General features: G+C 40.2%; 1 protein-coding gene across 3 annotated transcripts in view; it reads left to right on the plus strand.

Annotated features, from left to right (window-relative positions):
* Positions 1 to 554: 554 nt before the first annotated feature.
* MPPED1 (metallophosphoesterase domain containing 1) overlaps positions 555 to 23,123 on the plus strand; it is a 65,445-nt gene continuing 42,876 nt past the window's right edge. Inside the window, exons 1-3 of one of the 3 annotated variants that reach the window (XM_071816471.1) lie at positions 555 to 638; positions 15,133 to 15,398; positions 20,545 to 20,726. In XM_071816471.1, the coding sequence (XP_071672572.1) occupies positions 15,247 to 15,398; positions 20,545 to 20,726 (334 nt within the window). In that variant the 5' untranslated portion in view covers positions 555 to 638; positions 15,133 to 15,246. Of the gene's footprint in view, positions 639 to 1,043; positions 1,196 to 15,132; positions 15,399 to 18,056; positions 18,171 to 20,544; positions 20,727 to 23,123 lie in introns of those variants that run through there. The other 2 variants (XM_071816472.1, XM_071816477.1) reach the window with 2 other exon arrangements.

The following is a 23,123-nucleotide window of genomic DNA, read 5'->3' on the forward strand; positions in this document are numbered from 1 at the left end:
GTCTCCGAGGGGAGAAGGAGGGACGGCCGGGCACCGGAGGCCGGGATCCCCCACTCCGCCCCCCGACAATCCGCTAGAAAGACCGGCACGGAGTTCTGTCTCCCCCCCGCCTACACACACACGCTCCCCAGAATGCTGCCTGAACTCTGCCCCGGGGCGGGCAGCCCCGCCGACGGGCTCCGGCGGGATCTTCAGGCGAGCTCTTCAGGCGAGGGCCGGGGGGGCGCAGCCACCCCTCCTGCCGGAGGCGGCCCCGCGCCGCCCCCCGCTGACCCCCACCTGAGGCGGGAGGGCGCCAACCCGCGGCTCCGCCGCAGCGCGGGCCGGCAGCGCGTCCCGGCCCCGGCCGGTGGCCATGGAGCACCGTGGGAGCCGTAGCCGGCCGGGCCGCCCCGACCGCGGCCCAGGCGCAGCCCCGGCAGCTCACAGCTCCGGCGGCGCGGGGCACAGCCGGCCGGCGGAGCTCCCCGGCCGGGCGGGGAGGAGGGGAGGGCCGGCAGTGGGGGATTCCTGGCCCCCCAAAGGAGGTGGGGGAGGCGGGGGAGGGGAGGCGGGGGAAAGGGGAGGCTGGGCTCCCGGAGAAGGAGACGATCGCTCGCACAAAATCCTGCGTCTTCAAAGCCGCCCCGGCGGGCAGGGTAAGTATTTCGGGGAGCCCCCCATCTCCCCCGGCCCCGGGCGCCCCTCTGTCCCTGCAGGGATGGGAATCGGGGGAGAGATGCGTGCGGTCGCCCCGGGCGGGGTCTCTCCGCCAGCTCGGGGCGGGAGAATTGTGCGCAGGGCCCGTTCCCTGGTGCAGGATCGGCTCAAGGCGGCGAGGTTCAAGCCTCAGCGCTGTCTTCCCCGGCTGGGGACTGAGGAGACGGGGGGATGGGTCTACCAGGGTCTGAACCCCCCCCTCCCCATTCATCCCCCCCACCTACCCACCCCTAAGCGCGTCAGGGTTTTGCTTCCCCCAACCAAGCTTCCCCGTGGCTTTTCTTTGCGCCTTAAAAAAAAAAAAATACATATATATATATGCCCCAGAGCTAAAGAGAGTGAGGCGGTCGGGGTGTGGGGGGGAAGGGCTTCTCTGAGGAGCGGGAGAGAGGCGGAGGGAGAGCCGCCGAGAGCCTCGTAGCTCCCCTCGCTCTGCCTCCGTATTGCTTTGCCGGCGCTCGCCTGCCGCCGGCCGTCAGCAAGGGGGTGTGTGGAGGTAAGGGCTGTCACCGCGCTCCGGGAGTACGGGCTGCCTCTGCCCTGCCCGCGCCTGCCTCTCCGGCTGTGCCGAGTGCGGGCTGGCGAAGAGGGGAGAGCAGCTCCCCTGCCCCACGCGTGTCCAGCCGCCTCCCGCCAGCCAGCTGGGAAGTTACTTTGTTCGGAGAGTTCCCGCGGAGGCTGGGCTGCCGCGGGCGGGCGGCGGTGACTCCCCCGCGGGCGCCCGGCACCGCCACCAGCCCGTCCGCTCGGCCCGGGCGAGCCGCTCTCATCCCCGCGCGTTCAGGTGTCACCGGCCGCCGGCGGGGACTTCCCAGTAGGGGAGCCCCGCGAGGAAAATCCATGTGTGCCTTCCCCGACAGCTTCTCCTTACGTAGCCGGGGGAAGGGGTGACTGAAGTGGAGGAACTTTCCTTTGTCGTAGGAGAGGATTTAGTGACCTCCGAAGTTTTGTTCCGGGAGGAAACGGCTCAATAAGTTTTTCAGGGTTCATGCAAATTTTCATGTAATTTGTGGCACTGTTTATTTGGTGTCCAGCACACTCAAAGCAGTGGAGCAGAAAAAAAAAAGCTCAGTGACGTTTAGGTAGGGATTGTATTGCTTTTAAGACATTGCTTTCTTAAAACCTGCATTTTGCACTTTCAGATGGGTATTGTGGAATACATTTTGAAGTGCATATACTTGTCTGTGAATATCACAGAGGATAAGGATATGGAACATGCAGAAACTAGACAGATTTTAAACATTACATTCTCTTTGGCGGAAGATCAATAGTTGAAGATTTCTGCTTACACAATCTATACCTTGACGATATCATTATTAAGAGATCTTCTGATAATGTATGGTGTTGATAGCCATTTCAACTTCAGTTAAGACTTAATGAACATAGTAGGTAATTTAGGCTAGTATAAAGGATCTTTGGGTATTCTGGATAAATTTATAACTAGGCAAGATCATTAAACTTTGTAATTTGCTCCTGATGAAGTGCACTCTCAGTTTTGTGAAAGAATATCTGTAGATATTTAAAATGCAAGGCTACATTTAAAATATGCATGTCTGAAATTTGACTAGTAAAAAATAGTGTATCTTTTGAGAAGACCAGTTAGAGTCATTAAATGACGGTACTCCGTGTTGCATCCACTTGTAATGAACAGTTACATGATGCCAGGCACTGTAGATTTTCTGATAGAGTACTAAAAAAATGAGGGGGATTAATTTATATTTTATGTATTTTTAAAAAATTATTAAATGTAGTGGCTATCCCACGTATGATATATACATTATTTGATTTCTACTAATTATTACCCATTAAATTTTAATAGTATGTGTAAACAGTTTTAGCTTGGCTCTTCTGGTTTGTTTCATTGTCTCAAGATATCTGAGAAGGAAGAATCCTAAAATCTATTGCTTGTACATTATTCCCTGTATATCTTCTCTCCCTGCTCTCCTTCGGTCTAGTTTAAAACAGAGTAACTGCTGAGAATACCTGTACATGTTTTTGTGAAGAAAAAGTGCCCATTTTAAAGATGTACAGATCTTCTGGGTAGATGAGAGTAAACCCCTCATGCCCTGTATGCAAACCTATTGAGCTGGTATTAATAAGCTACTTGTTTTGGTATTAGTTTGTGATGCCAAACAGCAAACATGAGAGAATACACAGATAAAGCTGGTGCTCTGATCTTTGTTTAAACAGGTCATGCTTTTTATTTAATGCTGTGTGGTCATTACAGGAACCGTCAACAGGAATGTAAAGCTGAAATTCTGATTTGGCATACATGGCCAATTCTGACGTTGATGTGTCTGCTTTTTGAGTTAACGGTTCATAGAATATAGTGTTGTTTGTGATAATATTTATTTAATTGAATTAATTATACAGAATTAGAAAAAAGTCCAGATAATGTCATTTTTGGAACCATATATGATCAGATCTGCTGCCTCAGGTGCAGTCCTTCTCACCTGAAGAGTTACACTGGAGTGGGCTCTTCTATATAGTAGAGTGTGTAGAGATGTATAAAAAGGTTACTGTTTTAAGTCAGCTAGAGTTTTACTGCTGAATTACAAGGAAGGAAACTCAAATCCCCTGAAGCCAGGTAGCTGCTTAGTCGATTATCCAAGCAGTTTCTTTTATCAGACATATGGAAACAATATAAAATAGTAAATGAAAAAGTGCATTTATAATTGAGAATTTTAATATTTTTGTCCATGAAAACAGTTTTCATCCCAAATGATTAATAAACATAGAAAAAATAAATCAATATAGTCTGTCTGATTCTTGCTGAACCTTGTTCTGAAGAATTCAGAAAGAAGTGTAAGGTAATCCGAGGGAAGAGCCTTTTCACATGTTCCTGTAACATTAAGATATATTAGAATATTACAATGTAGAGTTTGAGCTCTCAGAATGAAACTAAGTACAACGCTGCAAACCTTAATTTGGATGTTCTGGCTCATATACTAGTTTGGATTCTGCCGTCATTGTTAGTAGGTAATTTGGGTCTGCATGAGTGTCTGAGGGCAAGGTAGTCTCCAATTGTTATTTCAAGCTTAAATACATGCTTCTGTTTAAATTCTGGATATTCTAGGTAATGTTTTGAAATACAAGGAAGCTTAGTAATGTAAGGGGATCCTTAAAGGTCGATGCTTTGAGTACCTCTTAGAAAGTCATTTTGTCGGGCTCATGTTATTACAAATAAAATAACATGTGAATGTAATCCTTGGGCAAGGTTGCAGAATGACTGTCCAGTATAAGATCTATCACAAGAAGGAACAGAGATGTTGTATGAATGGCTATTCACCTGCTTCTGCAGCGACCACCTCTGGAGGGTAAAGCAGTTTGTTCTTTGTAACTGCTCAGTGCTTGACCTCATTGTTGAAACTGTCAACAAGTGTGACAGTTTTGTTGTGATTTGGAACAACAATGGAAATTGTGTTAGGATTAAAAAATAACCATCACGGTATATATGTAGTAACTTGCAGTCGTAACTGATTTGGGATTCATTACACTAACCTAAATACAAAATGCTTAGCGTTTTCCGTTCAGTCACTATTTAAAATGCCATTATTTACCATGGCAGTAAGATTTGGTTCATAACGCCATTTAAATATGCTGTACTGTGTATAAATATAGGGAGCCATACTAATATTAGTATGATAAGGACTTGTCTTCTTTTTTACTCAGATTCAGAAATCTAACACATATGTATGATACATTTCAATTGCAAGTATTTACTGTTACTTGTTATATAGTTTTAATTTATACATTTCTGCTAAAACCAAGCTTACTATATTTAGCATGTATCACTTTTTTGAAAGCTATTTTATGTATGGCATGTCCCTCGACCTTTTAAATTCAGTTCCTCTGCCATACAGCCAGTAGAGCTTTCCTTATGGCAGGTGAGGGTCTTGCCATTCAGCCAAAGACTGAAACCAGCAGAGCAGCTGTAGAAGCAGCATATGAAGGAGACTGATGGTTACTCATATTTTTGACTGTTTTTTCTCTGCCTTTTCCTAATTGGCTGTTTTTCTCAAGCTCCCTCTTTGCCAGCTCTCGCAGTCGCTTCACTTTCCTTAACGTGCTGTGTCGCTCAAACATCCTGCATGCCACTTTATTTGTTATCACCTTATTCCTCCTCTCACTGACTCTATCATATCCCGTCTTCTCTCTCTTTTGTGACGCTAATCCTGCTTATTTTTTTCCTTCTCCGTCAAATAAAATAGAAATGTAGTGTTCTACCATGGCACTGATAATTTCTCTGCGTTGCTGTATTATTTTTCTCCCGTATCTTTTGTTGAGTTTCTGGAGACTGCAGGCTGTTTGGATCAGAGACTGTGTCTATGGTTGTACAGTGACTAGCATGTTTGCTGTTGGATTTCATCTGGTCTGTGGACACTCGTAATAAATAGTAATACTAGGATTATTTCAACTTTGTGGAAAGCCTTTCTTTTGGTTCTTTGATAGTAAAGCAAAAAAATGCTCACTCGGAGCTTACCTTCACTGTATTGCTGTTCTGAGTTTTGACCATCAACACTTCATCCCTATGACTAGTTTTTGGTAAAGTTTAAGATGACTTGCCTAATGCAGAGGGGTGGGATGGATTAAAACTCAACCACTGCCAGTAGTTAGCAGTCTAATACCTTAAACAAGAAATGAAACAAAAAAATGTCAGCTTCAACACATTTCAGTGGAAACCTCAGATTTGGCAACACAAAAAAATGTTCTGGTTTCACCAGGTCAACCAAGTAGAACAGAAGGGAAAAGAAAATCCAAAACTGTATAGTGAGTGCATTTCACTACTTGGATATTTTCCTCCTAAATATTTTTTCATTCTGATCTCCATTTACTTTTCACCGCTGAACTGTTTGGCTTTATTTTAGCATCTTTCGCATCACACAAAAAATTGTAGTCACTCCAAATAAGATTTGCCAAGATGTTCTTCAAGCAGCCAGTGCATCAGCTGATGCACAGTGCACACAGCCCGGAGTCCCAAGTCAGAGCCTGCTCAGCTAGCGTGATGGCTTCTACCTGAGCCAGCCTGGCTACCAGGGAGCACCGGGAGCACACTCTCCGAATAGCTCGTCTGAATCTTGCTTCTTTTATGAGTAACCTCTTCAGCTTCAGGGAGAGAAGTGAAATCATCCCCATGTGAGAAAGGTGCTGTGGGACTGGATGCTTTGCTAGTCAGTAGGATCCATTTTAGGTCTTAGAGAATATCCAGAGGTCTTTAACCTGAAATGTTCCCCTCCCAGGACTGTGTGTCTGGCACTTCCCCCATACTATCTCTTTTTCTTTGAAGGAAAGGAAAGGGTTTAGTTGCCTTTGTTTCAGTTTCCTGTGGACCACATAGGGGGGCTCTTTGTAGGCATGTCTTTATGGGTAGGGAGGAGTGAGTGGCCCAAACAACTGTTGAGTATTTTTTCCTTACATCAGTCCTGGGGAGGATATCTGGAAAAATAAATAGAACAAATGGAGTGACTCCCTCCCTGAACATTAATCAGCTGACATGCAGGATTTCGAAGGAATGGATGCAGCTAAATGAGTGAAAAGCAGCAACAACAAAATCAATAGGACAGTGTACTTCATTTTCAAAGTTTTGTGTCTAAGAGAAAAAAATGTAGCTGTTCAGGATTTGCTTGATTCATTTTATAATTTAACTCCTGGCCTTAATAGAAAAAGATACAGTGATCTCAGAAGTAGTGTCACTATAAATACATTTACATGTAAGCTGCGTTCTGCTTTCCACTTTATATATATTTGTGTGCTGCTGCTTTGGCATTTCATTCATCTTGAACTACAGGAATAGATTGCCCACTTCTATTTTCCATTCTTATGTATTGACATAGAGATCAGCAACCTCTCATGAGCTGTTAGTGTTAGGTTTCTTTCTGAAATCAGGTGACAATATTGGCAATAGAAATTGATCTGCAGCCGAGAGGTGCTGCTGCACAAAAAGGGAAGACCCTGGGAACTGTCTCACCAGTATTAACGTGCCTGTGGATGAAGCAGCAGCTCCCAGCTCCTGCTAAATTTGGAGCACTGCCTCTGCTGCTGGCTGTTCCAGGGGTGCTCTGTGCCATTTGCCTCCGCCTTGGGCCACCCCAGCACCTTCACTGACCCCACCGACTGGCACCGCTGGTGACCAACGCTGCTTTTGAATGCGTGCGTGAAAGCTACTCAAGCTGTCTGCTAAAATAATCCGCTGCTCAGTGTTAGGCTTTGACATATTCCAATGTAATTTTGGTATTGGAGTGAACAGCTAAGCCAGATGGGATGTATTCTGCTCTCAGATATGTGTGAATGATCAAATTGGCCAAATTCTGTGCATTTATACAAAATTTCCATTGAAATTGAGTTGGATAAAGTATGTGGCGCAGGCAAATGGGACTTGACCCAGCGGGGCTTGTACAGGTAAAGGCTAGGATGTGAGCGTGAGGCCAGTTATCACAAAAGGATGAAGGAAAAAGAACAGTTTTCAGTTAAAAATTTAGGCAAACTATTTCTTAAATATATCCTGTTTCAGTACTTTAATAGTCTTCTCAGTACATAATATTTTAAGAAATTCAAGAGCTTAATCAGACGACATGCCCAAATTACAGACTGAAATGTAGAATCAAGTCCCTGCAACCCTAATTTACTCCTGTTGGAATGTCCATTTTAGATAATTTTGCCACATAAACTGTATTTTCAGCTATTTTTCTTTAGAATGACTATTACCATTTTGGGACTCGTAATTTGTCTCTTACGAATGTATACTTATGATTTTCAGTAAAGTAGTAGATTTTGAAATACTGCCAGAGATTAAGGCAAATGTTTTAGAGTGAGGAATGGGTTTTGTGGCTTTTAGTTATTTATTTTAGATTTTCTTCCCTAGAGGTAATTACTAAATAGATTAGCTACCTCTGCAGGTATTTTGGTGTATAAATGCAGTTAATATTTAGCTAAACCAGTATATTTTTCAGGGAAAAGTTTCAGTTTTACTTAAGAAAAATGTATCAATTTAAGTATTTTATCCAAATATGATAATGTTTTACACATTCAGGCAAGATCGCATGTAGGATTACAATAATGCATTTAGCCTTGACAAATGTTCAGTCCGTTTGTAGATTTTAGAGTATTGCAGTGCTGAAATCAAAAATATATTTGATATATTGTAAAGGGAACATTTAAGGTGAAAACATAGGAATATTATTAGTTTGTGTTTATTTTTTTAGATTAAATAAATGAACAGTTATTTGTATGGATGAGAATTTGATTCAGAAAGTGATAATGCTGATGAGCCAAAATTAAGTTAAATCTTTTAAAATAGAATATTCAGTTACTGTAGATTTGGGAGCCTAGGTAGGGAAATGAGAAAAAGTAATTTAAAATAATACAATCATAATTCAAAATAAGACTAGCTAGGAAGGTGTCTAAATGGTAGCTGCTTTAAATAAATTCAGAAATAGATTTCATAGGCAAATGTGCAATTCTGGTGTTTTCTGGATGCATTCATGTATCTCTTTTTCTGGCTGCCCGATCAGAACTTTGGCATATAGTAGGTGCAATACATTTTTGGAGGGAGCTCCACAGAAGTGGATGTTAGGGCATAGTTCCAAAGACAAATAATTGATCTCATTTCCTACTTGCTGTGTCTATATAATCTTTTTATGACAGCTAAAGCTAACAAGTATGTTAGTGTTCTTAATAAATAAGGTAATGAGAGAAATGTGTATAATGCTTGTGTTTGAGAGCAATGAAAGAATACTAATTTGAAGCAAAAATTAATTTAATTGAAGAATTTTGTCATACTGTATTTGACAGGTCATTATAATCAGCAGAGGGAACAATGGTGTGTATTTTAGCATGGTGAGAAATATCTTGGGAGATTTTGTTGTGGTTTTTTTTTTTTTAATGCAGGTTAAGGTAATTGTAATTACAGAGAAATAAGAGGTCTTATTTAAATCACTGATTTTTTTGGTGTTACAAAACAGATTGCTCAGCAGTACCCTGTAGATCTGCAGTTAGCAAGTATGTGATATATATGATGAGGCACTGATTCACATTGATAGGTGAAACAGGAGATTCTAAACAGGATAGATTTTCCATTTCTTCTCATGGAACTCAGTACGATTTTGAGGCATACAATTAGCTCAGAATTAGGCCCCTTGGTTTTGGTTACACATGTGGGAATAGCTCTGACTTCCAGGGAAAAGAAATGGTCACAGAACTGAGTATTATTTGACCTGTAAGAGTTGGCTGGCACAGCAAACCATCTCAGACATGTTTTAAAAGTACAGTCCAAAGAGTCACCTTAATAAATCATGGAGATGGTAAAACTTCTTTCAGCAGGAGCCACTGAAGAGAGTGGAGGCTGATAAACGGGATGCTTAAGATCTCTTTCCATTAAAGATAAACCACGGGCAAAGGTCTTTGGTCATACCACACTGGAGCATACGTGTTCAAGTTACCAGATGAGGATTGTGAAATCCATGGCAAGAGCCATGGTAAAGAGTCATGTGTAAAGGTTTTATTCAAATTTTTGACCTTAAGACAACTTCAGGAACTTGCACAGCAATGTATGTCCATGTTGTGCCCTGAGGAGCAGGTGGAGCAGTTCATGTTGCCATCTCATGGTACTCACAGAATGTATTGATGAGTGCTTTTTTTTTTTCCTTATTTTCCTGAGAGAAATCTGCATTATATTTATTGACTGCTTAAACCCGGGGATTTCTTAGCCAGCATGGCTGTGAAGTCAGAGCTGCTGTTCACCGGCGGTCTCAGCAGGGGAGGCTGGGGCGGCAGGCCAGGCCTGGCGTGAGGGCCAGCCCCGCACACTGTCTGTACTGGGCATGGAGGCCTGCAGGCTTTTGAAGGCTGTCACCCTGGCACGTTTCACCGCCACTAAACCGGCATTTAGGAAAACTAGTGTTCTCCAATGCTGTGCTGCCTCTGTAGTTGAAGTGGGGTTAGGTTTCCTGGCAGGACTTCTGTGTCACTGCATTCATCTTGAAGAGCTCTGGGAGGTTTGTAAGGATGGGAAACACCTTAAATGGTACCAGAGGTTATGAGATTGTAATTCAGATATCCTCAAGGAGTCTGTTCTTTTTTTGACACTGTTGTTTAGTTCTCAGTGACACAAATTGCAGGTACATAAAGCTTTTGCTTTCGGAAAAGGCAGCTTTTAAGTGTGTATTTTACTTCAACACATTGTAGTTTTATTTCTTGATTCTTAAAATGCAATGGGAAGTGTTTCCGTCTGTGACAAGTTGTATTCATTTAGAAAGCCTAATGATTCCACCCATACACGATCGACCTTAAAATCTACAAGTGTCTCACTGACATTTGATTATGCTGCCTTCACTTTAAAATCCTCGTTTGTCAAGTGAGTCCAAACCAGTGTGCTAAGGGGAGACTCGGTGGTTTTGATTTGCCAGGACTTCCATTCTGTTTCAGAAAATGATGAGGAGGAAAAAGAGAGTGTATCATGTTGGAAAAGGTTTCGTCTGCAGAGTGATTTGTTTGGCTCATCCCTTCCCACAGAAAAATGCCTTTTAAGGCTTATTTCACTATTCATTTCCCGATAGCAGAACTGAAGATAGCAGAGTAATTCCGTTGATTGGCTTCTACCTGAAGTATCTAAAATGGGTATTTTACACAGCAAAAAACCTTTTGCATTTTCAGCATATGTCTCATAGTAAGTGAATTGCTTTACTGGATCCAGTATGTTTGCTTATTGCTGGTCAGTCTATAACAAGCTTTTTTGGGGGTGGGTTAAAACAAAAATAGTAATTTGTGATAATGAAGCCAATCACCAGTGGTTATAGGAATGTTACTATGACAATTTGGACACTTGCTGCTGGATATTCTATAGCGCTTTTTGGGGGGTTTAAATAAAAGGTCTACTTCCCTGTGTAAAGGATGACCTGGCAGTTTATAAAGAGTGCATAGTGTGCGGTATAGTGGAAGACCTGAACCCTTGATGAAGCTCTTTGAAGGGTTTCTGGTTAACAGTATACAAGATTTGCACAAGAAACAAGTATGTTGCTACGTGGTCTATCCCAAACTCTCATGCACTTCTTTAAGGTATTTTACTGCTGTGGTCTTACTGTCTTTCCCTGAAAAAAATATGGCTTTGATGTTTTATACTTGCATGAAAATGTCTTTTTCTTTTTTGATACTACATTTTGTTTCTTCACTGCCTCCCCAAATCCCAGTGTGTCAGACTCTCTGAACAAACTCTCATGTTTTCTGTAGCTAGCTCTTTGCCACTGATTTTGGTGTTGCTGACAGTTCCAGCATCCTCTTCTTTCTTTATGTCATCTCACTGTTATTAGTGCAGAATGTGGCAACTGCCTCTCTTTGGCTTTTGCTGGGATGTGCTATAACCATGTTGTGCTTCTTGACTTCCAGATTTTTTGTGACTTAGTGAAGTTCATTTCTCAACAGATAACTCCTTCACAATTTTACCTCTTAATTTATATTTTCTTTTTATTATCATCATCATCATCAGTATTTTATCTTGGTTTCTAATTAGTATTTCTATGACATCCGCTTAAACCGTGTTGTTTTCAAGTCTAGACTTGTATTCTGTGTTGCTGGAATCATTTTCAGGAAGTCTCAGTGTTGTTTTTAGGCTTGAGACAAAGGGTAGGTGATGAAGGGAACAGTGGGGACGATGGAATGAGATATGGTGAGAGACAGTGGATATGAAAGTGAACTGAAGGATGAACATAGAATAAAACAGCATTTGTGAGTGAAGAAGTGAGATTAAAATAAAATATTGGCTTGGAATGGAAAAAAAAAGAGAAATAGGATGCATGAAAAGGCTGGAAGATTCATGTAAAAGAGGGAAATAATTACACCAGCTATACAAGAAGGCTGTGAGATGAAAATACCAGAAATGTCAGGGTGAAAAAGTATAAAAATCTAAAGACAAAGATTTATTTGAGGACCTCATCAACAGACTTGTATGTCTGGGTTTAAACACCTGCCTAGTTCAGTTAGTCCTCTGGAGACCTGTTTCAGTCCACGTAGTTTATGGCCTGATGCAAAGCCTTCTGAAAACAGTGGAGCAGTGTCCAAAACAGTGGGCATTTGGTCAGAGCTCTGTGAACATTTGAACATGTGCTGGAGAAAGCAGCAGAAAAATAGTGTATTGGAGAACATTCCTGCCATCGGTAGGAACATGGCTTAGCGGATTTAATAGCTTTTTCTCAGTCTGTGATTCTAACAGCCAGGTTTGTGATATTTATTTTAGTATTCATGTTCTTGCAGTCCTTTTTACATTTCTCTGTTTTTCCCTGGCAGACATCCCGCAGCTCCATAAGTCTGGGGGAAGAGGATGGTTAGCATGTTGTTGCTGTGGGGATTCGAGTCTTAAAGCTCTGTGTTGGAAATGCTGGGCATATAATTTTAAAACCTTGCATGCTATAGAAGCAGATAATTATTTCCCTGCTGTATTTTATACTCTGGTTTGGGAAAGGAAGAATTTTTAATATATTAAAAGAAGGAAAAAGTTACAATTTGGGGGACTATTGGAAATGGAAACAGAAAGAGGGGAGTAATGGGTGTCAGTCTGGTTATCAGTCAAGCTGGAAAGAGACAGCTTGTTCTGTCGAACACCAAGCGTGTTAGTAGTCAGCCAACCACTTATGCAGGAAAAAACCCTAGACTGAAAGGTAAGGTTCAAAGACATCTGTGTATGTTTCTGAAATGAGCTTGGATTAAGTTTGCTATTGAATTATGCTTACTGATTATGTGTGTTACAGAACTGATTTTTTTTAAGCATAGGCTATTCATATGATTGCTAGTTGTTTTGTTTTTTGTTTTTTGTTTTTTTTTTTTAATTGCAGAATCTGGCTCTTTCTTCTTCAGTCTTGGATGCCTTTTATGTGTCCGGGGTTGATATTGGGTGACTCATTTGGCAGAAGGTTTAGCAGTGCTGTGGCATCTTTTTAATTTTTCCTTACCTCTAGTGAAATATGTTGTCGTCCCATTTTCTAAATGTTTATATGGTGAACTTCTTGCTGAATGTGTGTGGCTAGCATCCTCTCAAGCTGGCCTAATGGTGTGATTCACACACTCTTCCATGTGCAAGGATTGATTCCCTGCTTAAAAGAACTCTTCAGCATTAAAGGGTATACCAGTGGTGTGCTGGCTGTGGTTTGTTTCTGTTTGCAAACAAATTTGTTCTTTTGAGTTAGTTTGCCTGGGTGAGCGCTCTTTTCCACTTAGCCAGAAGGAGGAAGCAGAGTTTAAGGGTGGGTGTTGGGGTACCTGCATACATCTGCTGTTTCTGCAGCAGATCTGATGTATAGCTTGAGAGAAGTCATTAAAGACAGGACCCAAAGAAGAGGCTGACAGAAGGCGTTTTCTCGGCTGCTGTGAGAGCTCCTAAGAAGTTACTTAGGCCAAAGGGAGATTCTGGGTCCCTGAGGCAGTGCCCTAACTGCTTTTCAAGTTCAGTTGTGCGTAAAGTGGGCATAATCCCTGAATTATAAAACAAAGGCTGTGTTTTTCAGGTAGTTTGAAATCCTTATGTAGAGCTGCGGAATCATAAATTATTAATCTTACTAGAGAATATTTCTAGAGGTCACCAGTTCTCATAGTTTCTTTCAAACAGAAGTAGGTTCACTTAGAAGAGTTTGCCCCCTATAAAATCTCTGACCTTGCCTATTCAAACTGCTTTACAAATGCATCATTTAATACAGGAAGCTCCTCAGGGAGGGTTCTTCACATCTGCCATCATAATTTCTTATTTCCTAAATGCAGCAATTTGTACTTGATTATTCTTACAAGGATCGTGCCTCCCGTCCATCCGCCTGCTCTGGCGCATTCCTTTGTGCTGCTGCTTGTTCCGTAGCCTGAACACGGCATCTGAGAGTGTTTAAAATCCAAAATTTTCTTTGTTGTTATTCTGCCATTTCCTTATCACTCAGTTCTAGGGGACAACATGAAGGAATCAGCTCTTTTATTCTCAAACTGTTTTCCTGTGGGTTGTTAGTGACAGCAAGTTGTCATAATTTTGCAGCCATTCAGCGACTGAGCTGAATCTTTCATTTCAGTTTCCTAAGGACAAGATTTCCCAAAACAAAAATACACAGCCACTTCTTGGAGCACTTAACATCTGTAGTAGTTAAGCAAAGGACTGGAGCCCAGATTTTTAAAGATGCTTAGGTGCTTGACTGCCACTAGAACTGAATTGACCTAAGTACCTGTAAATCGCTTAAAAAATCTGAGTGAGTAGGAAGACCTCCCTCATCTATCACTCTTGGTCTCTTCAGAATGGAAGTAAGGCATATGAGCAAGGTCATATAAAATACTTGTAGTCCTGCTTTCTAGAGACTGCACATATTAAGTGAATTGCTGCATTCTAGCATGGCTTTTCATGAAATACATCTTCTGAAGCAGATTATTTATATTCCCTAGAAGAAAAGAGCCCTCGCTTGCATGAAAGTAAATATTTAAGACAGGCAACTTTTAAAAAGGATGCAAAATTATACTGTAAAAATACCTACCTTTATAGCTTATAATCCATTTTTTATTAAAACTGGGAAATAAAACTAAAATTCACATGTAAATTACTTTCTGCTGTTTCTAGGGGATGCTCTTTGCATTCTAGTTGGTTTAACTTTGCTGTTCGTCTACCCATTTTCAGTGCTGCTGCTCTAGACTTGCATAACCTTCAGGGAAAAATTTATTCCCAAACATAAAACCTGTACGGATTTTACTTTTTAAATATTTAATAACATTTAACTGTGTGTTAGCCTTTGAATCACTTTCTTTTCCAGTGAATCCAGAATGTTGGGCTAGTGCTGTCTGAGAAGAGAATGTTTGAAGGGGAGAGCTCTTTGGGTCTGTTTCAGGAGTTCCTTCAGTGATACTGTAAAACCAGGAGAGAATGCACAGAAGGCCATTTGTTTTGTTTCTTAGGATGTAAAGAACAACCACTTGCAATGCTTCCCAGTAATAAATGGCACAGACTTTCTGAAGAATTGGTTGAACTGGTTCTTGTTTAATTAACTTGCATTTTAGTCTTGTACAGCAATGTGTTCAATTTCAGGCTTGGTGGACCTTTTTTGAAAAAGGATGGGGAATAAACATTCAGCAATGCAATGAAGAAAAAAAAGAAATTAAATGATTCTGTGGAAGAAGCATTATTATTTGACACACCATTCTGAAGAATGGCTGCCTTGTCTTTTAGATTTGTATTAGATGTCTGAAATATTAGAGCAAGTTGCCCCTGAGTTTCTTTAACAAGTTTACTTCCACTCCCTGCTTCCCATCCCCAACTAAAGTACATTCACCAAAATGCTGAATTGGAAGGATTTGTGATGAGATATTTAGCTGTTTGTCTTCGTCCCTCCACGTCTCCCCTTCATCTTCATCTCATATTAAATAAAGCAAATTGCAAACAGATTAACTGTCAAACAGTTATGCTCCATCTCTTCAATCTGCTTGTAGGTTTTTTGAAGAGGAGCGTGCTGAGTAGGTAAGGAGATGTCATGGTCTTCTTCCGTCGATGTAGGAAGATAGCAGATATGATCGCCTGAACAAAACAAACCCCGCAGTGCAAGCATGGCTTTCGCCCAGTCGCACATTATGGCAGCTAGAAGGCATCAGCACAGTAGACTCATAATTGAAGTGGATGAGTACAGCTCCAACCCCACACAGGCTTTCACGTTCTACAACATTAACCAGGGACGTTTTCAGCCCCCACATGTGCAAATGTAAGTATTATAGTTTTGTTATTGCTCCAGCACAGCCTTCTGAATTGTTATTGCCTTGTCGATGTGGTATTTGGTGGATCAGTCAAAAAGAGTTTAAAGAACACTGTTTTGCTGCCTTACTAATAATAATTACAATAAGGATACAAAATCAGCCCGTTTGAAACGTCTAAGTACTTTGCTAACGGATGGGGAAAAGATCACTCCACCAATGTAACTTTTATATATAATATGTATTGAAAAAAGAAATAACAAGCAGTGGTAATAAAATAAGAGATGCTTCAAAGATTATACTTTCTGCAAACTTAATAATGTTTGTTTGCATTGTGCACTTGCTTATTGATGTAAATGGTTGTTGAAAATACCAAGCCTCTATCTGTACGACACATACTGTTTGGTTAGTTATATTACAGCTACATACAAGGGAGAAATCACATCAATAAATAAAATAGTGTGGGCACCCATCCGACAACTTACTTTCCTGTTGATGTGCCGAAGATGCCAAGTGCTTAAAGAGTAATTAAAATAATGTGTTGGTTTCTGACTTCTTATATAATGACAACATCAGTAAAATTAACTGCTCTAAATGATTTACTTGTAATGTAAAGTGGAGAATTATAATTACAAAATGAAACCTGCCATAAAGTTTAAAGCCAGAAGGAAGAACAAAACAGTAAAGCTATTACAAATAAATTAAGTATAAAATTCTACTGTAAAATACTTTTATAGGGAATAAAAATGTCTGCAGCATTTTATTGTGTTTATTAAAGAGAGAAGCAGCCTTATCTTTAGATCAGGAGGCTGGTTTTCATTTTTTTTAAAGGAAACGTTTTTCCTTTAGGAAGACTGACTAAATAATCACCTCATGCACATTTTTGATATTTAATATGATTTGATAATTTACAAACATAGGCCATGATTTCTGCAGTTAAAAAACCCTGGCAATTATGACTGGTTGAATGATCTTTGTCTATTTAGTGAATGCTTATGTGCGTTCATTGGCATAAATGAAATATTATATTAGAAAATTCCAAAGACTAACATATATACCAGGGTGGCGAACAAACACTCAGTTTTGGGGGCAGTGTATTAGCTTGTGGTCTCTGTTGGGGCTTTTTAGGTACTATTGAGATGCAAACAGTAAAATGAGTTGAGTATTAGCACTGGGAAACATATTTTATTTATAGAACTGGCAAATGGTAGCAAAAGTACAAACAAACAAATGTGGATTCAGGAATACTTTTACAAATGAAAATGCCAAATGCAGGTTGCTTTGTTTGTTGAGGCTTAGTCATTCTTTGTGAGTATTCAGGCAGTTCCTGGGCACTCATGAATTTTTTCACTGGACTTAAAGCTGAATATTTTTACTGGGTGGAAAATAAGTTATTAGTGTTTGCTTGGTTACTCAACAATATGCTATCTAAACTTCTAACCAGTAACAAATGATATTACTGGTGGGCTTGGACAATCAACTGCATGACAGAAGTTCATCCCCTAAGCAAGAAGTTAGAAATAAACTGTCCTTAGAAAAAGGCTCCTCAGAAGAGCTTGGAGGTCTCTCATGCATGATTAATACTGTTGAAGAAGCTTGTGCAAATAGAAAAACAGGCTAAATCAGTTGAAACTTTTGCCACAATCTGACTTACTCTTTCTCTTGGTACAGAAATTTTAGGAAGTGTTTCTGAATACCAGCAGGAATGCTTTTGCCTCCCACCAATGAATAGACTAATAACAAAGAAGGAAAAAATAGACAGAGAAAGTGTAACAAAAGCACCTTTTACTCACATGATTGTTATGGGTGAAATCTTAGCCCTGTTTTAGTCCATGCAAGTTTTTTTTGTTAAGTTCAGGGAGGTGAAGGCTTTGCCTTGTCTTCATGTGTAGTTCAAAATAGGTAGGTTAGTGATGTTACAGACAATCATAAACAGATTTCACACAGACCTGTTAGCATCTGAACTCCTAGCAAACTACTTTAAGCACAGGGTTATTTTTGTGCTTCTTTTGAACTCAATCTTGCAGCTCTTCCTTGGTCCTCCATGCAGTTTTATGTTTCTTGTTTCACTTCTTAGCACCCATAACCCCTTTCCCAGCCCCATCTTACTCTGGCATTCCTGTGCGTGTGCTTTTGCTTGTGAGATGACTGGCTTGCCAATGACAAGAAGGGTGGTAAATTCTGATAGTGTTTTCAGCTCTAGTCATTTCTGGGAAGTTCCTGACTTGTTCCTTTGTGAAACTGCTGAGATCTAGTGTATAAACGAACCTCTGGCAGCGATTTTGCTCTGAGATTGTTTTAACTTTGCTTTTCAATTTCTCTGCAAGTTTTCATTCTGCTTTAAAGAAAAGGAAAAGCATTAGCACAAAAATAATCAGCATGTCTTTATTCCTCTGCTTGTGCTGCAAGCAGTGCATTGGGTGTTGGTGTGACAGCTGCTGTGGGAATGCGTTACGCAAGAGTATGGGGATGGAGCCTTCAGAAATTATTTCCAGTCATACAACTTAGATGCGCTTGTGAAACTTGACATATGTTTTTACCTATATCCGGCCTCAGTGTGTGCATATTACTTCAGTGTGAAAATCTGCATCTCATTTATTTGTTGCCTTTTTTTTTTTTTTTTGTATTGACGCTTTTTTGCCATCAAAATTCTCTGGCCCATTGCACAGGATTTAAAAGTTATACATACCTCAGCAACCAGGAAAGTACTGTCCACATCTTCCTCATCCCCACCCAAACTATAAGAAAAGGCGTATGTATTATGTGCTGCATGGGTTGCCATGGTAAGTCTGTTGTTTTTTCCATTCAGCTTCAGAGGAGCAACATGTGAAATGCGTGCTGCTCCCCAATATGCAATTTACTGGTGTGCTGAGCTTCAAAAGATTTCAGAAGCAGCAGCACCTGCCTTAAAGGCTACCCTACCATGAAAAGCCCAAAAATGGTAGTTTAGACCAGTCCATATCCTTAAGTTGTGCCAGGGTAGTATGCATAATTTAAACCTGGCTTAATAATATGTCCTGTAGATCACTTTGGGAAGTGCTGGGCAGGGAGAGCAGTAATCAGAAATTTGTTTACTGAACTGATGTTTAATCTTTTTAGCTTGAATGGCTGCAGTGGTAGCCGGGGTCAGCTCCTCATCATTTTTATCCAGCAATCCCAGTTCATTTTGTGGAGGAACTCCATGAACTGAATGCATTACCCTTCACACAGCTCACGCCTTATGACAAGCCACACTCACTGGTGTAAACCCCACCATTCACTATTCATACGCCTTTGCGTCCCTGCTACCTCCAAGCTCACCACCCGTGGAACTCGTGCTACAGCAGCCATCTTCCCTCCAAAACACAGGCATTTTTAACATGCGATGGCAGTCATGCAGCTGCACTGTTTTGGGGTTGTGACCTCCTATGCCTAACTCCCTCTGCATCTCTTTTTCCCCATCTGTCCTTCTACACATGCCTGTGGTCCTCTCGCAACACGCACATTCCCTCAGCCCGACACGCAGTGTTTGCAGCTGGTCTCTCTCGAGGTCCAAACGTTCCACTCTTTGTCAGCCAAGTTTTACAGTTTCCAGTACGTGCTTGCTTACATATCCCACTAGCATGTACATAGTGCTGGGTGTTCGTTAGGTGTGATTTGATCACAGCTGGCTTTACTCCTTACCTCATACTTGGTTACTTCCTGCTCAAAAACTGGAACTTCGGAAAGACAACTACAAGGTACTTGTACTAAAAGGCTGTTTCTCCAGTGCTGCTGTAAAAAAACCCCAACATTTCTTCTTCCTAAAAAGGTACAGGAAAGATGGGTACAAAATAATTTGTTATACTCTAATTTTGTAGTCATATTGTAGAAAATGCTAAGAACTTTTTCTGTATTTAACAAGATCGAGTGTCTTAGATTTATTCCTCACTCACTAATCTTGTGAAGTTGTGAAAACCAGCTCAGTTTACCTGCCTATAGAATTCTTTCACTTAGAGAAAAGATTGTGGGATTAAATATGTTTATCGTGTGTCTTTCAAGCAATAAAATGCCTTCTGAAAAATTTACCCAGTAAACAGTAATATTATTAACAGCAAAAATCTCAAACTTTTTAATGAGTTTATTTAAATAAAAGTAAGCTCCTAAATAGAAGCACATCCAGCAAGGAGTAGGAATATGTATTGCATACTGCAACAGTGAACAAAACTAATTTTATTTGTCCTTTCAAAATAAATATTGTAAAAGTAAAATAATTCATAACAATTCTCTATATATCTCTAGTTTCTAGTGACATAAATGTAGATCTTGTGCATCTGGCTTTTTCATTTTATTCCACCAGAATTCCCTAACTGGAATAGCAGATACGTTATAGCTGCATATAGATACATGTGCTTCTATATATTTCAATAAAATATGGATTGAGGGTAAAAAGATTGAGTTGAAAGTAAATATTCCTCATACAGCAGAGAGGTGTTCTCTGCTTTCCTCTTCTAAATCATAAGTAAGTCTCATCAAACTGGGTCAGATCTTTTAGTTTCCTCAGTTTTGAATATCGAGATTGGGCTCTGAACAATGGAGCCGTACCCCTCATAGCATCTGATTTCATTTAGTATAATTAAGCCCAGAAAGTTGCCACATTTGTCCTAACAATAGTCAGGCTTGAACATACATTTACAGCTGTTGTCAGGAGAGTTCTTATCTTACTTGGCATTAATACACTGAAACATATCTCCAAAATGTGTTAATTAAATTTGCTGCAATTATATAACTTGCAGAAAAACAGTTATGATTAGAAAAAATGCATTTATATGTATTTATGTATCTAAATAAATCTTTTCTCTGTGTACCATGTAATCATATTTAAACAATGGAAGGGGATACTACTGTTCTTTTGAAACTGGCAGTGCCTTTGATTTATTTGTAAGTATTTGTTTCAGAGTTGCAGCCTTTTCTTAATCTCTTTAAATTAATCTATCTACCCCACAAATACTGAAAATGTTGTGATGTGAACATCAAGAGTTTTTACACCTCCCATTAGTGTTAGGTTTGTTTTAATAAATCCTTTCCATCAGAGAGATCTAGGAGTCTGTGTAATCTTTTGTAAAGGCAAAAATAGTATTAGAATTGCAAAGCAGATACTAAGAAGTACATAACCTTGTTATGATGCATTTCCTACAGGGTTGATCCAGTGCCCCATGATGCTCCCAAACCTCCAGGATATACACGATTTGTCTGTATTTCTGATACTCACTCAAGAACTGATCCCATCCAAATGCCATATGGAGATGTGTTAATACATGCTGGTGATTTTACTGAGCTGGGACTTCCTAGTGAAGTAAAAAAATTCAACGAGTGGCTAGGTAGGTATTGAATTCTCTGTGGATTTGAAAGTAAGTTTGTTTACTGATTGTACTGCCTCGCAGTAAAAACCATCATGCACTCAAAAATGATGAATATTAATTTGACTTTTAAATTTGAATGGCAATGAGCAGGAATCAGATTTTTTTTAACAAATATTTTTGCATTTTTCCAACTGAGCAAATAAGATTTGTGAGACTATTCATCTGTTCTGCCTTCACACTCTCAAGTGTACATTAAGCAACTTCTTGGTGTTAGCAACAATTTAAGTCAGTAGGCCTTTAATGATTTACATAAAACCTCTTACATACATTGTTATGGCTCTGCTTCCCCTCAAAAAAAAGTTGTTGTGACTGAAAACATTTGTCTGTTTAACCCCGGAGGCTCATAGTGTTTTTTATCTGAGGCTCAGCTGCACCACAATGATGAATTCCCAAACAAAGCGAAACGTGTGCCTGTGGTTGCTGTCTTGGATGTAGCAGACCAGATGTAGATGCCTTCTGTAGGCAACTGTTGGCATTGGTAACTGAAATTCTGTTCCATTGGGCAAGAGTGGTGATTTACATGTGCTTCGGCAATGTTTTGTATATGCTAAAAAAAATGACAGTGAAAATTGGAAGGCATAGACTGTATCCAGACAAAAGCCCCAATCGGTATTGTTCCTGCAGCAATGTGGATACCTTAATTTAGAATAAAAATGGATTCTTGATTCTGATACTTCATTATCGAAAAAAGGATGACAGGAAATGAAGGAGTTGGAGGGAGCAAGGACACAGTTTAAAGGTAATGGATTTCAGTTTTAAGTTTGATTTTCTTTCCTGTAGTTGATATTTTTGCATTTTTCTTGTTTTTTCTTATTGCTACATATGACAGCATTCCACACTAGGAAGGCATAAAGTGGACAGATGCATGTAGGCTGAAATGGAATATTAAAAAAAGTCAGGACTTCACAATTTAAATATTTACTAGCAAATAATTATCAGCAAGGCTGATAAATATTTATTGGAGCTTGGGAACCCAATAATGTGCCCCGCATGGAACAGTTGCATTGTTTTATGAGTATTAGGGTAGGGACAGCATGTGGAAGTAACATAACACCTTGTGCCCTCACCTCTGTCTCTGTATCCAAATGTGAACAGATCGGTTGTAAAACAGAAAGCGAATTTTAATCCTATTCTCTAGGTCTCTACCATGTATTATAATACTGTACTGAAAATAGCATATAAAGATTATACAAACCATATGGCTGTCCCTTCTAAGTAATACCCATTTTATTTATCTGCTAGTGTGGGAAGAAAAGTGCTTTGGGATATTGCTAGCGAGCAAGAATGGGGGCTACGCACATTACTTGCTGCACAGTTTTTCTCTCCCTAGTTCTCCATCTGCCTCCCTGCTGGTCACAGCTGCACAGTGTTCTGAAGAAGTCCTTAAGCTGAAATCCTCTCAGTATGGTGGGGAGATTTCCCAAGGCATTTCTGTGATGGTCCCTTCATCATTTTTATTCTGAAAGAAGGCTTAATTTTCTGACTTTTCAGGCATGCTTCCAATTTCATGGTAGTGTGCGTTTTGGGAAAAGGTGATCATGGTGGTTTGAGTTATATTTTTGAAAGAGCATCTTTGAGATAGGCAAATTTAGCAAGTTAAAAGATTTTTTTCAGTGTCTTGGCCATTTGAAAAAATGGCAAATTGAATTTTTTAATTCATTCTGGAATACCCAGTAGAAAAATATTTTGGGATCACTGCATGGGTTTCGTTCAGATAGCATTTAAAGTTTTGTTCCAGTTCAAAATTGTGAACTTTTATTATAGACAATGAGATTTCAAAATGGAAACTTTAGCTTTTTTTTGGAAGTTTTTGTTTGTTTGTTTTAAATAAACAATTTAGCAACTCTTGAATACTTTGAGTGTTAGCAAAATCTGTAGTAAATGGCAGAATGTTTAAAGGCGTTCTCCTTGAGAAGAAGAAATTTCATGTTTTTGTTGATTGTTCTTGTGTTGTCAAAGGCACTAGGCTCCAACAGTTTGGATTTTCCAGGTAGCTGCTTCCAGCAACTGACATGATTTTGCAGCTCCCACAGCCTACTCAACCTTCTCCTTCTTCCTTGTCTTAACATATTACTGGTTTCTCGAGAAAGTAATTGACAGACCCTGGCACAGACTTTTACCTCCACCATCTTTCTTACTTGCCGTCACCCAATTTCCCTGTCCATTCCTTCATCCCATAGCACAGGGCTCACCTTCCTTCCTGCTTGTTTTGTTCTGTGTCAGATCTATGTCTTCTGCCATTACTAGACTATAACTCTGTTAAAGCCTTGGAATACACACTAGAATGTTCGTTACACCTTCCCTTGATCTCAGCTTTCTCTTAGGCACTAGGGACATCTCCTCCTCCTGCTTTTG

Source organism: Patagioenas fasciata, chromosome 1, assembly GCF_037038585.1.
Source record: "Patagioenas fasciata isolate bPatFas1 chromosome 1, bPatFas1.hap1, whole genome shotgun sequence".
Lineage (NCBI taxonomy): Eukaryota > Metazoa > Chordata > Aves > Columbiformes > Columbidae > Patagioenas > Patagioenas fasciata.